Source organism: Rhinichthys klamathensis, unplaced genomic scaffold (assembly GCF_029890125.1).
Source record: "Rhinichthys klamathensis goyatoka isolate OS25496 unplaced genomic scaffold, OSU_Roscu_1.1 h1tg000561l_1, whole genome shotgun sequence".
Taxonomy (NCBI): Eukaryota; Metazoa; Chordata; class Actinopteri; order Cypriniformes; family Leuciscidae; genus Rhinichthys; species Rhinichthys klamathensis.
The window spans coordinates 1106556-1121115 of NW_026607027.1; the positions used below are offsets into that span (position 1 = coordinate 1106556).

The window sequence follows — 14560 nt, forward strand, 5'->3', positions numbered from 1 at the left end:
TTGTTTCTCCACTGGGGAAAAAAGTTTCTAAAAAAAGGAGCTAAGCTAATGAGCGTCAAAGAGTTCTAAGGTTTGAGATGAATCACAACATTATAACCTTTGATTTGAAGCAAAAAAGGTTTTGAAAGTCAGAAAAAAAGGTATAATTTACAAACTGATCTCACCAGAAAATGAATACGTTACAAGGTGGCGATTTCATATGAATTTGTACCAAAATTTATGAATATTAGAAAAAGTAAGCATAAAGGTCCACTTCTAACCCCACCACTGAATATACCGAATGAGATTGTACAAATTTATATGAATTAGCCTAAATTTAGTTACAAATTGCCATGGGATTGTTTTGGTTTAACGTCTTTTATGAGTGATTGAATACCATGAAGCAATGCAACTGACGTGGTTAAATCAAAAAGTATAAAATTATAATTTGTTTAATTGATCATGATAAGTATTAAAGTAATATAATTTACATTGTAGAATAGCACGAATGATTTGATTCATTTACAGTACTTCAGTGGTCATCACTGCTGAGTCTCAGTGAATTCCAATGTATTGGCATGGTTTGTAAGGTAATAGCAACCTTTCTGATTGGTAGAGCTCATCAGGAAGTAGAGCATTTCCTTGGCTTTTTGGCTTTTACATACAATTTCTTAAAAAAAAAGTTGAAATCACTGTGACTTGTGGCTTTTACAGAAGCAGAAATCATCACTTAAACTTACGGAACCCAACTCTTGCGTTTCAATCTATCTGGCAATGCTATAGCAGTGCAAAAAGTATATACTTCATCTTAAAAAAAAAACACTTTCTAAAAGCAATTCCTTCATCTCTGCCCAAACCGTGTATCTGCGCTAATTTGTAAAGCTGATAACATGGTCTTTTTGAAAGTACGAAGAGGACAATCTGATATGGCAGCACTCTGTAAGTGGCTGTGTACTGGGTAACACAATAAACGTCTAGATAGCTGCAGATAAGCAGTATTTGTACACTGCCATCCATCCTTATTTGCGGCTGCAGCGGGCGTGTGATATGACCTCCTAGGTGAGCCGCCCGCGCGTAGATAACCCGCTCTATCAGACACCATCAGCACAGCTACATAGTGACAGCTCCATTTCACAGCTTTCCAATGATGGAAATGTGACGCCTAGGAAAACCCCAGCGTCGCCATCAATCATCCGCAGGCCCAATGATAAAAACGTCACATTTCTGAGTCCTTCTGTCCCGCTACATCCGCTTAAATTCTACAAGGACATTTATCCACACAGGATGAAGTTTCTGACCCGTCAGTTTAAATCATGAAGGGTCTATGATCAAATTTGCAGGGTTGTGTAAGTTGTAGAACAAACGTTTTGTCGGCCGTGATTTAATCTTAAAGTGTCACTTTAGAGATCAAGTGCATAGGTAGGTGTGGATAATATTTGTATGATCAAAGCACATCACATCAAACAGAAATGATTGAGGAAATGTACAAATAAACATTCCTCGAAAGCCTGATGTATATTTGTAACTCACATTAAAAGTATTAATAATGTAGTAAATCTAGGTTGCTTCATTCCAGCAAGTGTTCATTGTGAAATATCACTTACATTATACAAATCAGTAAAGATTTCACAGTAAAAAAAAATTTGCGCACCTCGACCTGAAGGGGGATGTTTTTAGAATCATACTAAAAGGCTTTTTACTTGTTAAAAAAAGTATAAACTATCAACTAGACGACAAAAGGCATATAGTATGTGTGTTGATAATTTAGAGGCTTTAGAAATTTGTGTCTCAAAAATTATACAGTATGCTTTATATGGTTAATATTTATTATCTTCACAATGTAGTATAGGCTTAAGTGCCTATTCTACTTTAATATAATTCAAATGTTCAAAATACAGAAATCTAACCTTTAAAATAAATTAAATAATTTGAATTTAAATAAATATTCCTCCTCTAAAACACGTGCACCAGTTACACTCCAATAAATTACTAGCTGTAAAAATGTAATTATATTACTAATCATATATTTTTTTTGTCTAACCCTGAACATTTTCGAGAGCAAATTCTTTTGAATAGAAAATTTCACAACAAAATACCTGACCATTATTTCTTAAGTGGTGTGAGAACTACCCAGAAAGGTTATACCTTCAACAAAATGCCAGCATGCATGAAAGTGCCCTCTCTTGTATCCCCGGTAACATTTTCGGCACCAGACCCATTCACCATTAAGTGTATACGGTACAAAGCAGCCTCTGAAAAGCATCCCTGCAGACATTTAGGGCTGACCGCCCGCGCTATTGACAATATACGTTCTAGCCTTTTCCCTGCACACAAAGCCAAGCCCTTAGTCGCCCCGGCTGGTAGGTCGTCATACATACTGAGTGACAACGTGAGACCAAAAGTAATTCTTAGTTCAGTTTGGTTCATTATAAAGAATGCCATTTTCTTTCATGTTCATGCACTGATAAATATTTTATTTGTGGGTAAGGCGGACGAGGCCTAAAGTTCACCGGAGGATTCGCTATCAGCCCTAAATGAGCTGCGAACGAAGGGAAAGGCCATCAGTGATTTCTTCATTCGCTGAGCAGCGAGTTAAGAGTCTGTAAAGTTTAATTGAACTAAGAGAGAGAAGCCAACAGGAACACATAGATTAATGTCTACGTTTAAGTAATGACTTATTATTCTAATGCGGATAATTAATTGTAAACGACATTTCCTCACAAAAGGGTCCTTGAAGGCACTGTAAACAATTACTGGGCCCTTAGAGCAGTTTGGTTTAGAAGGTGTTTGCGCTTGATAGGCTTTACATTTGAATTATTCATTGCAAATAACAAACGCAAACAGAATTACAGCACGACGACACTGGATTATGTATTTAAAATGCAGAAATGCATTCCCTTTATGCAAAATGCCATATCAGTTCTGTTAAACTACAATCTGAGGATCCCAAAGGAAGTTCTACAGAATGTAATCTGACAACGATGAATAAACATAAAGCAGAAGATAAACAAACAACTCAAATTAATGAATGAATGAATTAATTATTAAAGATTTTTTTTAAACGTGCTAATGAAACACATAATTTCTCCTGATATAATATTTTATTTTTCATTTTAGCCTTCTTTTGTTTAACGTCTGGTGCTATTCGTGTGTCGGTAAAAAACTAACCGATGTTTTTTTTTTTTTTTTTTTATGAAATGAGTGTACTAAATATTGTTATGTTTTATATGAAATATATATTTTCAAAAAAACATGTTTTACTCTAAAACTGCAAGAAATTCAAAGCCCTAAACCTAAACAAGTTGTGTTCCAAATTTGAGGTTGATATCTCAAAAAATTAGCTTTCAGTAAGGTTTTGTTTGGCCGCAGTACCAAACATTTTCACTAGATGCATTTCCAATGCGGTCATTTTTGACCGCGATGAACACAAGTGTGACTATTTTTTTTCAGGACCATTTAACCAAAATAGAACAGAAAATAATAAGAGAATAAAGTGACACATCAAGACACAAAAGCATAAAAAACCTATTGTTGTATCATTTTAAATCTGAAGAAACTGACTTCTTTGTGTGAAATGTTTTGCTTGATAAGTATGCCTAGTACTATATTTTTTCAAATGAATAACTCTTGGGTTGATATTTTGCTGGCTTGATGTCTGCATCAATCTCTACAGTATAGTATCTCAATATCTGTTTTATTTTATTATTTAAATGCAGACAAAAAGAACATTTAGGTTAGCATGCCTTCATATAGCCCTCACATATTTACTTTTAACTAAAAACAAACTAAGTTATGCCAGATATTTTTGCTCAGGAAAAACAAAAATGGCCACAGCAAGGTACATCTTAAACATGTATGGGAAAAGCCTCCTCGGTCCATCATTTAGAGGAAGTGCGCTGCGCTGAATGAATGTCAGAGTGCTTTTCTGCCTTCCGGCTGTGGGCCAGTACTGGCCACTTTCATTTCTCACTGTGCTATATCCTTGACCATATGTGAACATAACAGATATTAAAAGCATCCTCCAAACAATGGCATGTACAGACTCTCAAATCGCTCTCCTCCCTCACGACCCCTGGCCCTCACCCTCTGCCGCCCGTTCAACTATTACGAGAATATACAGCTCCCAGGGGCCGTATCCTGGCGCCGTTTCTACACCAATCACAGTGAAATTGCCACTATATCAGTTATGGCGCAGAGTTCAATACTTGTGGAGAGCTCATTTAACAGCAAAGCGGAGTTAGGAGTAAAAATAGCTATCCTCCTGGTACCATCTCTTCTCTGGAGGATGCATTCTGCTCTCTACTATGAAAAGAAAGTGGTTTGACTGGTTAAATTGGTCGTAATTATGATTATTAATGATTCCAATAGTAAAAGAGGCGTTTCAAAGGGGCGACGGTGAATGTTCTGTCTTTGTGCAATAGAAAGGCACCTTCAAGTGGTGCAATGGGAAGAGGTATGGGTGAGGGTGGGGGATTATGCCAGCGTACTTACTTCCCAAGGGCAAAGCACTCCAGCCTCACTGTGACACCTTTGGCTGCCAGCACCGTCTGGGGAAAATGCGCTTCAATTTTGGGCTCATACTCCCCCATCACACCTAAAAAGCAAAAAAGAAGACACACAAATGTAAGTCTATTTAGACTACACCATATATATACGATGGGAGCTGAGCATTAAAGTGTACACGCCTTTAGAAGTCTCAATGCACATATTTATACGACACACTACAAAGTGTTTTTTCTGCTGATGGAAAAGTGCATACTTTTGTTATAAACCCCAATGGGAGAACTCTAACATTCCAAGTTCAGGGTGTATCAGTCATGACGAAAACTAATTGGCATTCATTATCTGGAATTCATTGTCAGTGTTTAATCTAAAATTTAGCTTGTAGACGTTTTGTTTACTGCTGATGAAGAATAGCAATAAAGTTTGGCAGAAAAGATGACTAATTTAGCTGGTTTATTAGGTGACAGGCGACATATACCGTGATTCTCTGTGGCAGCGTAATGTTTTGAATACTCCTGTTTGTGTTTGCATGTAAGCGTTAGCATAGCTAAAATCATTACCTTACAATTCAATAACTTACAGCCGATATAAACAATTTTAGCCACCTTGCTAACTTACGTCAGACTTTCACTGCGTCCAAATATGCCAAATACTTATTGTGACAGATTTAAAATGAAATCTGGTGAGTGGCGTTAACAGGTTAATGCTAGATCTAGTTTGGAAATAATGTACCATCTAAACTAAACCCTACTTTGTTAACTTAGTGTTAACAAAAGCATGTGAGATGATAACATTTGCCATGCCATTTTGTTTTCTACAAGTCTTTGATATCTTTTATTGTGACTTGTATTTTACGGGGTTCGTACCCGAGCGTTTCACGTCAGTGAAATGCTATGCACGTGAGCTACTGAGAAAGTTAACTACATCAGAAAACCCTTAAATAGGGTGCTGGATATATGATGCAAACATCCAAATGTATTAGTTTACAAATCATGCACTATAGTAAAAGTGTTTTGAGGACATGACATAGTATTATGCATTTGAGACGCTCAAAACGGGAAGCAGTTTGTCGTACTCAACATGATCGGCCATAGTAGTATCCATATTCATGGATTCATATTCATATGGACACTTTACTATCCCATGAGGTGGACGGTAGGTAAGCGATGCATGTGGGTCACATGACAAAGCCAACATGGTGGACGTCCTGATTGCATTTATATTACACACACTACAACTGCAAAACAACTGCATAATACGTATTCATACAATCAAAACATAATAAGTATTTTACGTTACACTTCATTAGTAAAATTGCAATATTTATGTAAAATGTATCTTATCTTAATGAAATATCTTCATTTGCAAGAATTAATCCCTCAAGCTTTTATTGTGTCGGAAAACTGCAGGGAAGCTTTTTAAGATTTTGTATCCACAGGGATAAAAATAAAAATGTAGGATAAAAAAAATATATAACTGACACTTTTTTTTTTGCGTTCCCAAATGCATGTTAAACTCACAGCACAAGAAGAAATGCCGTTTGTTGAATTTACTGTGAACTCTGAGATGCAAACACACAAACATGAGCTGCTCGAGTGTGCACTGAACACACATCTCCGCGCTTCGCTCTGAAGCACACAGCGCAACAGAAAATATACTTATTGAATTAAAATACACACACCACAGGGTATTGATACGGGAAATGGATCCGATCACGGTGCGTTCTGGGTGCTTTTACACCTGGCTAAGTGCAAATAGTCTGCCTTATTGACAGAGTCTATATACACTAACTCTACTCACCATTCTAATTGAGCCAGACAAAATTACAAAAGAAACCCATCTGATGACTAGAGCAGTGGTGTGAAGAGTAAGGCCACTTTAGACATTCTACTAACTATATAACTTTTGCAACCACATCTGTCAACTAACTCTCATTAGAGTAATAGACTGTTAGGTTCAGGTTAGTAGAATAAGTTGACATCTACTAGCAAAGTGATAGTCAGTAGAATGTCTGTTGGGGGACCATCAAAATAAATTGTTAGAAGATATAAATCAGAAAGTCTACCAGTACTCTAATTACTCAGTTGACACGTAGTAGCAAAGTTACTTAGCAGAATGTCTAAAGTGGACTATCAAAATAAAGTGTTAGCAAGTGATCTAACACTGCAATTGGTTAGCTCTGCTACATCTGCTTCTATGGGACAGCACACCTCTAAACATCTTAGTTTGTAGGTGTTGGATCAGCACATTACTCACACCCTTTGCCCCTCTCACATGAAATTCCACCGTGGCATCTTCCCGGTTGCTTTTTGGAAGCCCGAACTCATTAATTAAAGCTTGTGACAGGAAGCTTGCGCTTCCCTCTGCATTGGGCTCATGTTTGTTTCTTTTTTTTTCTTCTTCTCTGGTTCATGTAGGTGCTTTGTAGATTTAGCAGAGGCCTGAGGTGCTATTATATGATGGATTACATCGCTCATGTGGACTCTATCGCCTGAGATATCCAGAGCAGCTGCTCTAGAACATTGACCTCACAATCAATAGTGCAACAGCCCGAGACATTTTATAAATGTGACAATTGCACATACACCAGCACCAAAAGGTTCTTGGACACTTTAGCCAGACTTATATGGATGTCTTTGCATCAGTTTACAAAATATCAAATCAAGTGTAATAATCTAATATAATATAATATAATATAATATAATATAATATAATATAATATAATATAATATAATATAATATAATATAATATAATATAATATAATATATACTTTTTTCCTGGGAAAAAAGACCCCAATAACCTTACATGCATCTTCTAAATTTGATATTTAAGTTCAGGTTTCATTTTCTTTTAGGGTCTGCAACTCAATAAAGTATGTCTTAAGCATCCTGATATATATATTTTAAGGGCCACTGTAAATGTTAAAAGAAACTCATAAGATTCATAACTAGGACTACGATCATGCTAATTTGCAACAGAAATATGCATTCTAAACCCTATAAAGCGTATTTTACCATATTTGATATAGTAAAAAGGGTCTCTAAATTATCGACATGATCAAAACTGCTGAAAAACCTGTTGTACACAATATTTTATATGACTTTTGCCCACTGCTTGATAGACAGTTTATACGTTTTATTTCCAGCAAGTAAAATGCCGTTTAGTATAATTCTAAAAACATCTTCTTTCTGGTCATGGTGTATGTGTCTTTACTGTGAAAGTAAATGTAAGAATACATTTATACACTAAAAGGACTGAAAAAAACCCCAACCTTATCCATACATGATTTTTTTTTTAGAAAAATCATGTTAAAATGTGAGTACCAAATATGATACATAAGGCTTTTGAGGAACGTTTATTTGTTCATCTCTCAATCACCATTGTATTGAATTATATATTTTGTCCCCCACATTAAAAACTACAGAGCATTGATCATAAAACTAACCATCTTGCTAAGACATATTATTGGGAGATATAGTTTTGACAACTGATATGTATTTTATGTAAGTAGTCTACTATACTGTTATGCCTCGTTTCCACTGAGCGGTACGGTACGGTACAGTTCGGTTCGGTACGCAATTATTTGCGTTTCCACTGTCAAAAGTTGTGAATGGTACCAAAAAGCCGAACCGTACCGTACCACTTTTTGGGTACCCTTCCGTTGGGGTACCTAGCACAGTGGTACGGTACTAAAAGGTGGAGCTAGACTCACTGCAGAACGGTGATTGGTTGTCAGAGTATCGTCACTTGCGCGTGCTACAAGGGCATTAGAAGCATACAGTTAAAATATAATACTACTGTTATTGTGTCACGAAATGTAGTTTTAAGAGTTTTTCAGGCGAGAAAGTAGTTTTTTAAAGCTCAAATCTGTGGTTTATTTATAGATTCATGATAATTTGAAGATCCATTCCAAGCAATCACCGGACGCTCGGCGCTCGTGCACCCCGCCTGGAGCAGCCTTTCCCCGGCTAGTCATTCTGATGTTTGCCGCTGACTCTGACGTCTCTGTAGTGGTTAATATAATTCGCCTTGTACAGACCTAACAGGCGATCTTTGGTCTCGTGAATCTATAATTCGTTCCCTGGCCAATAGTTTTGGCAGAAGGCTAAGTGAAGTTTCATATATTTGAGCGCTGAATTTGTATATTTGACTGAATTGTTTGCTTTGTTATTAAAGCTTTACTGTATATATTTTTGTACCTTTTACTTATACTTTTATAATGGCTATTATTGATAAAACTGAAATTCAACAAAAATAGATAGTTTTGTCATTTATTTTATTTTATTACAAGATCATCTGTAATGTTGTTTATTGCAACATTTGTACCAATGCAATATGCAATACATTGCCTGGAATATGTTTAATATTTTTAAATTTAAACGAAAAGAGGCAGGATTGTGTTTTATATTTAGTTTTGTTATAAATATAACGTTACATGCAGTGAATATAATCAATATAGGCTATGCGTTGCCTGAACCACATTTGTGTGCTTATAATGTTTAAAATGTATTTAAATAAAATCGAAAAGAAGCAGAGTGGTGTTTTATAACATATTTCGTTTTATTGTTGCCTAAAATGTACATAACCGGAGTAGCAGAGCGAGCTGAGTGGCGCTTTCAAGAACGCGCTGTTCCATCAGCAGAATTACTGGACTCGCGTCCTCGGGATCATTCTCCTGAGTCGGACTTTGCGTGGCTACTTGGTATTGAGAAACGCCTAATGCCAGCGCTTGTTTCTTGTGACAAACATCCCGAGAAGCAAGAACAAGATCTGCTGTCTGTCATCCATTGTTGTTTAATACTATGTCGTTTTTGTTCGCGCGAAAATGACGTCGATCGCTTCTCTCCGGCAAACACCACGCCTATCAAGTGACGTTATCACTACTTTCCGGCATACACCACGCCTATCAAGTAGGGTACTGTTGGCAGTGGAAACGCGATCCCCGATCATGGTTTAGCGACCTGACCCTAACCGTACCGTACTGAACCGTACCGTACCACTCAGTGGAAACGAGGCATTATAGAGATATCATTGATTTACATGATAACATCATTGTGTATTTTTGGGCATATAAATATCAGCAACGGTACCAAAAATATTTAGCAAATAATAATAATAATAGTTTGGACCTCTGAATTTTTTTTTTTCTCCTCAGGTATGAGCTCCACATTCTCCTATATCAAATATGAGCCAAAGCCTGATGTATCAAATTTGACACTCAAAAAAAAAAAAAAAAAAAAATTAAGAATTTGCTTTCCTTTTTTAGATTTTGTCTAAAGGTTCAATAATAAAATAGATACATTTAAAACATAGATTGTTCTCACCATTATTTTATATATCAGGCTTTGCATGGTTAAAGGAAAAGTATGATTCAAAATGCATTAATAAATTCTATCTACTGTACAACAGTAAACAGACTGCTGGATTTACAATTCAGCACAACATTGCTCGAGGGATCACAGCAAACAGGTACGGCAAACCAGGTAGCTGGCAGTGACACAGAGAGGGAATTCTCCACAGTAGCTCGCATGACAAGCTGCTAAACTAAATTATTTTGCAAGTACACTACAGAGGCCGCTGGGAAACGGGGCGAGAGAATTTGTCCTCAAAACAGAGCACCACGCTGGAGTCTAATTGATGTGCAGAATTCTGTGGAATGCAGAGGAATCTTCAACGGCTGCGTTTCACTTCTGCAGTCATAGCCAGAGGGCACAGATACTTTGTTTATTCATGCGGATGTTGTGAGGGCTCATCTATATCCATTTGCTGAGAGATATGTCAGCTGGCATTGAGTAAGTCTGCAATTACGAAGGGAAACACTCCCATTCAGGGGCCAAATTATCATTATCAGTCTTATTAAATGGGAAACTGGTGTATGAATGTTGCATAGGAAAGTATTTCTTTCCTTTTTGCACTTTGAAGAATATAACAAATATTGCAATTATGCCATAATCTAGAACATGTCTCGACCACCTTCAGTGAAAGTCAAAGATTATATATATATATATATAAAAAGGATCCTGTAAAAAAAAAAAAAAGATTCATTTTATGGTTCAATGTTTAAAAAAAACATTTTTTGGGGGGCATAGCAAATCATCTACTATATTAAAGCAGTATCAAACAAGCAAGCATGAGTTATGGCCATATATCACAACCGTGCTAAAATATGGAGCCCTTACACACTCATGCAATATTATTATAAAAGTGTAAGGAAATCCAAGGAGTGTTCCAAAGACTTTATTAAATCACGGATACAGGATCTGACATTATTTGTTCAAAAGATGTCCAAACCTCCAAAAAAAAAATAATAATAATAAAAAAATAATCAGTTGAATGAATTATCCAATGACTCACTTATAAAAAAAACAGTCACTTGTTTTGTGCCTGAATGAATCAGTTTTTTTCACAAATCAGTTGAATAAATTATTCAAGTGATTAAATTATAAATACAATCACTCGTTTCGTTCCTGAATGAATCAGTGTTACTGAATGAATCAGTTGAATAAATAATTCAAATTATTCAATCATAAAGACAGTGACTTGTTTTGTACCTGAATGAATCACTATTTTTTTAATGTATCAGTTAACACACTCATAAAAAGATAGTTGGGTTTCATTCCTGAATAAATTAGTGTTGTTGAACGAATGAGTTGAATAAATGATTCAACGACTGACTCATGAAAAAACTTGACTTACACCAGAATGATTCAGCCTTGTTCAACAAATCAGCTGAATGAATGATTCAGTGACTCACTCATAAAGAAAACCGCTTGTTTTGTTCCTGAATCAATCAGTGTCATTCAATATCAGAGTCTGATATCCTCTCTCCTTCCGCTATATAATACAAACTGCAACAGTTGAGTCCCTGAAGTGTCCAACAATCAACAATTATTTATACTCACATTATTTATACAAAAATGGCATAGAATGCATAAATACACAAATCGGGACACACCTGTTGCAAAGCTGAATTTATCAGGATTTTTGAATGTATTGGTTGAATGAATGACACTTGGTGGCGTAACAAAGAGTCCTTCAAATATCCCCATGACTAATGCACAGACTGACAAAGGCTCAAGCAATAGCGAAGGCTGCTTTTGAATGATCATCAATGGAGAAAGATGCTTTTTGCCCGCAGAATGCTGTGGGCACAGCATCTACGAGGCCATCAGGGACTAACTGCCGAAACTGCAGCCAAACTCTGACCCCTTGCCTACAGCTGTAATCTATACTGCACATTTATAGCCTATTTTATGATAGCAGTGCGTTTTTTTCCCCAGACAACTTTTCAATTTCAATCTCAATCTCCTTACTTGTTACACATTTATGATTCCAAAGCAATCCCATGTGTATAATGAATTTGCAACATTTCACTGGTTTATGCTGCAATGCATTTTCTGCGTATCCTATTTAGCGTCTAGAAGGGCTGAAATTGATAGGACTGAATTCTAGGCCAGCTGTGTCGAAAAACAAACACATGAGACCTTTTTTGTGTTGCGATGCCTATTTTCAAATCACAATTTAATCAATTTATTAACATGGAATGAGGTAGTTTTGTGCAATGCAATTTTCCCTTTCTTTTGTTGTGCCATAGAGAACAATCACCTGATGAAAGTCTGGGCATCCATCAGATATCCAAGCTTTTACATACAACTGCTAATGAAAAAATCCATTATCCCAATGCAGGGCTTGACATCTATTTTCTAATGACTAAACCAAATCAAAAGTGCATTTTGAAAGCAAAATGAGAGAGCAAACCTACATGGTAGTGTAAAAACTGTTATAGGGATAGTTTGCCAAAAAAATGAAATGTAAATTTGCATAATTTACTCACTCTCATACGGTGGCCGAGAAGTGCAAGACAAACCACATTTCCGAAAACAAAACAACAAATGTATAAACGCAATGGAAAGACTAAAAACAAATGAACAAGTTAGAAAACACGGTAACATTTCCGAAAACAAAATAACAAATCCGTATACACAACGACAAATCTAAATACAAATTAACAAGTCAGAAAACACAACGACAAGTCAGACAAAATGGAAAAAGGTAGGTATATGTGACGAATGGAATACTGACCGCTGATTGGACGAGACATCTGTCAATCAAGACATGCAGAAAGTACAGCAGACTGCGGCAGGAGAAAGTCGATTCGCGTGTGCATGTGTAAATATTAGACCGGTTAATTTAGTGCGATTATTATGGAGAGAAAAAAATCTTCCTACCACTATCTGGTTTGGTCAGACAAAATGATAAAATAACTCGATCTGGTAAAGTGGCATGTAGCAAGAACAGCAGATTTAGCTTTTGACAAGATTGCCATCATCCATGACACATTGTAATTCACAATATTAACCTTGTTTTATTCCATATTATGGAAGTTTTTTTCCTAACATAATTAAAATTAAAATTAAAATGCTTAAAATATCAAATAATAAATCAAAGTCTCAAAACAACTGCTCAAATGATGAATCAAATTGTCAAATTATTAAAAAATAAATCAAACTCTCAAAATGGCTGCACAAATGATAAATCAAATGGACAAAATATAAATCAAATGCTTAAACCAACATCGAAAATGGCAAATCAAATGCTCAAATGGACATCGCAAATGATAAATCAAATGCTCAAACGGACATCGCAAATGATAAATCAAATGCTCAAACGGTAGCCGGAAACGGCAAATGATAATTCAAATGGAAATGAGGAATGTCAATCAAGTTGCTTGGGCGGAGCTTTGAGCTCAAGATCGATGACAAACTGACAATGTTTATACAAGATATAATTTTACATGATTACATAATTTGGCTGACTGAGATTAACGTTAGACTCACCTTAAGGGCGTAACTTTGGTTTGAGAAGTGGGGGGGACACAAAATGGGGGAAAATGTTTTCGATTTGAATCCCATTTCCTGGATACATGTACATTTAGGGACTATGGTGATACAAAAACCAGGAAATAATTTGATTATAATGATAAATTCTGGCAAATGATAAATCATTTGCCAGAAGACCAATCTGTTGTTGGTCTCAAAGCTCCGCCCACGCAACTTGATTGACATTCCTCATTTGCATTTGATTTATCATTTGCCGTTTCCGGCTTCCGTTTGAGCATTTGATTTATCATTTGCGATGTCCGTTTGAGCATTTGATTTATATTTTGTCCATTTGATTTATGATTTGAGCATTGACTTATAGATTTAATTATGACAGGTTTATACTGGGTTGATAATGAAAATTAAAAATCAAATACAAATGAGTTTTAACTTTTTTTGATACAGTTCATGCTTCCACGAATGAGGAAATTAAATTGCATTTGAGCATTTGATTTAGCCTATCATTTGTGCAGCCATTTTGAGAGTTTGATTTATTATTTAATAATTTGACCATTTGATTCATCATTTGAGCAGTTGTTTTGAGACTTTGATTTATTATTTGATTTTTTAAGCATTTTAGTTTTAATTTCAATTATGTTAGGAAAAAACTTCCATATTGTTTATTGATCTGTTTAAAATTAATATCACATGTGGAAAAAACAGCACTCTTGCTTGTGTGCTTAAAGGGTTAGTTCACCCAAAAATGAAAATTCTGTCAGTAATTACTCACCCTCATGTTGTTCCAACTTCAATCGACTTTCGTTCATCTTCGGAACACAAATTAAGATATTTTGGATTAAATCTGAGAGCTGGATCACTCCTAGGCTTTTTGTGTTATGTTGCGGGTCAATTTGACCCGTTTCGATTTTCAAGTTGTTGGAAATACTGGTCAACCTTTGTTTTTTTTCTTGATATTTTGTGACTTTTTCTCATTTATCATGATGAACATGCATGCAAAGTTTCAACATGCTGATGTGTTTTGACATATACAAACAAAATTACTGTTACGTTCGTGATGTTCGCGGGTCAATTTGACCCTCATAGGCAGCCATTCAAAAGCAACTGTACAGACACAAAATAAAAACATTTATTTTCTGTATGTCAGGGCACTTCAACTCCAGTTCTAACGTGCAAGTGCATCTAAAAGTGCTCTAACCCTAACCAAACACACTTGAAAAAGATAAAATTACAGTGTTCA

The 14560-nt window shown here is 35.8% G+C and overlaps 1 protein-coding gene across 4 annotated transcripts in view; it reads right to left on the reverse strand.

The window, feature by feature from the left end:
- cntn5 (contactin 5) overlaps positions 1 to 14560 on the reverse strand; it is a 349180-nt gene that overhangs the window by 93015 nt on the left and 241605 nt on the right. For all 4 annotated transcript variants that reach the window (XM_056239389.1, XM_056239388.1, XM_056239386.1 and 1 more), the window contains exon 8: positions 4471 to 4573. In XM_056239389.1, coding sequence (XP_056095364.1) covers positions 4471 to 4573 — 103 coding nt within the window. The remainder of the gene's footprint in view (positions 1 to 4470; positions 4574 to 14560) is intronic.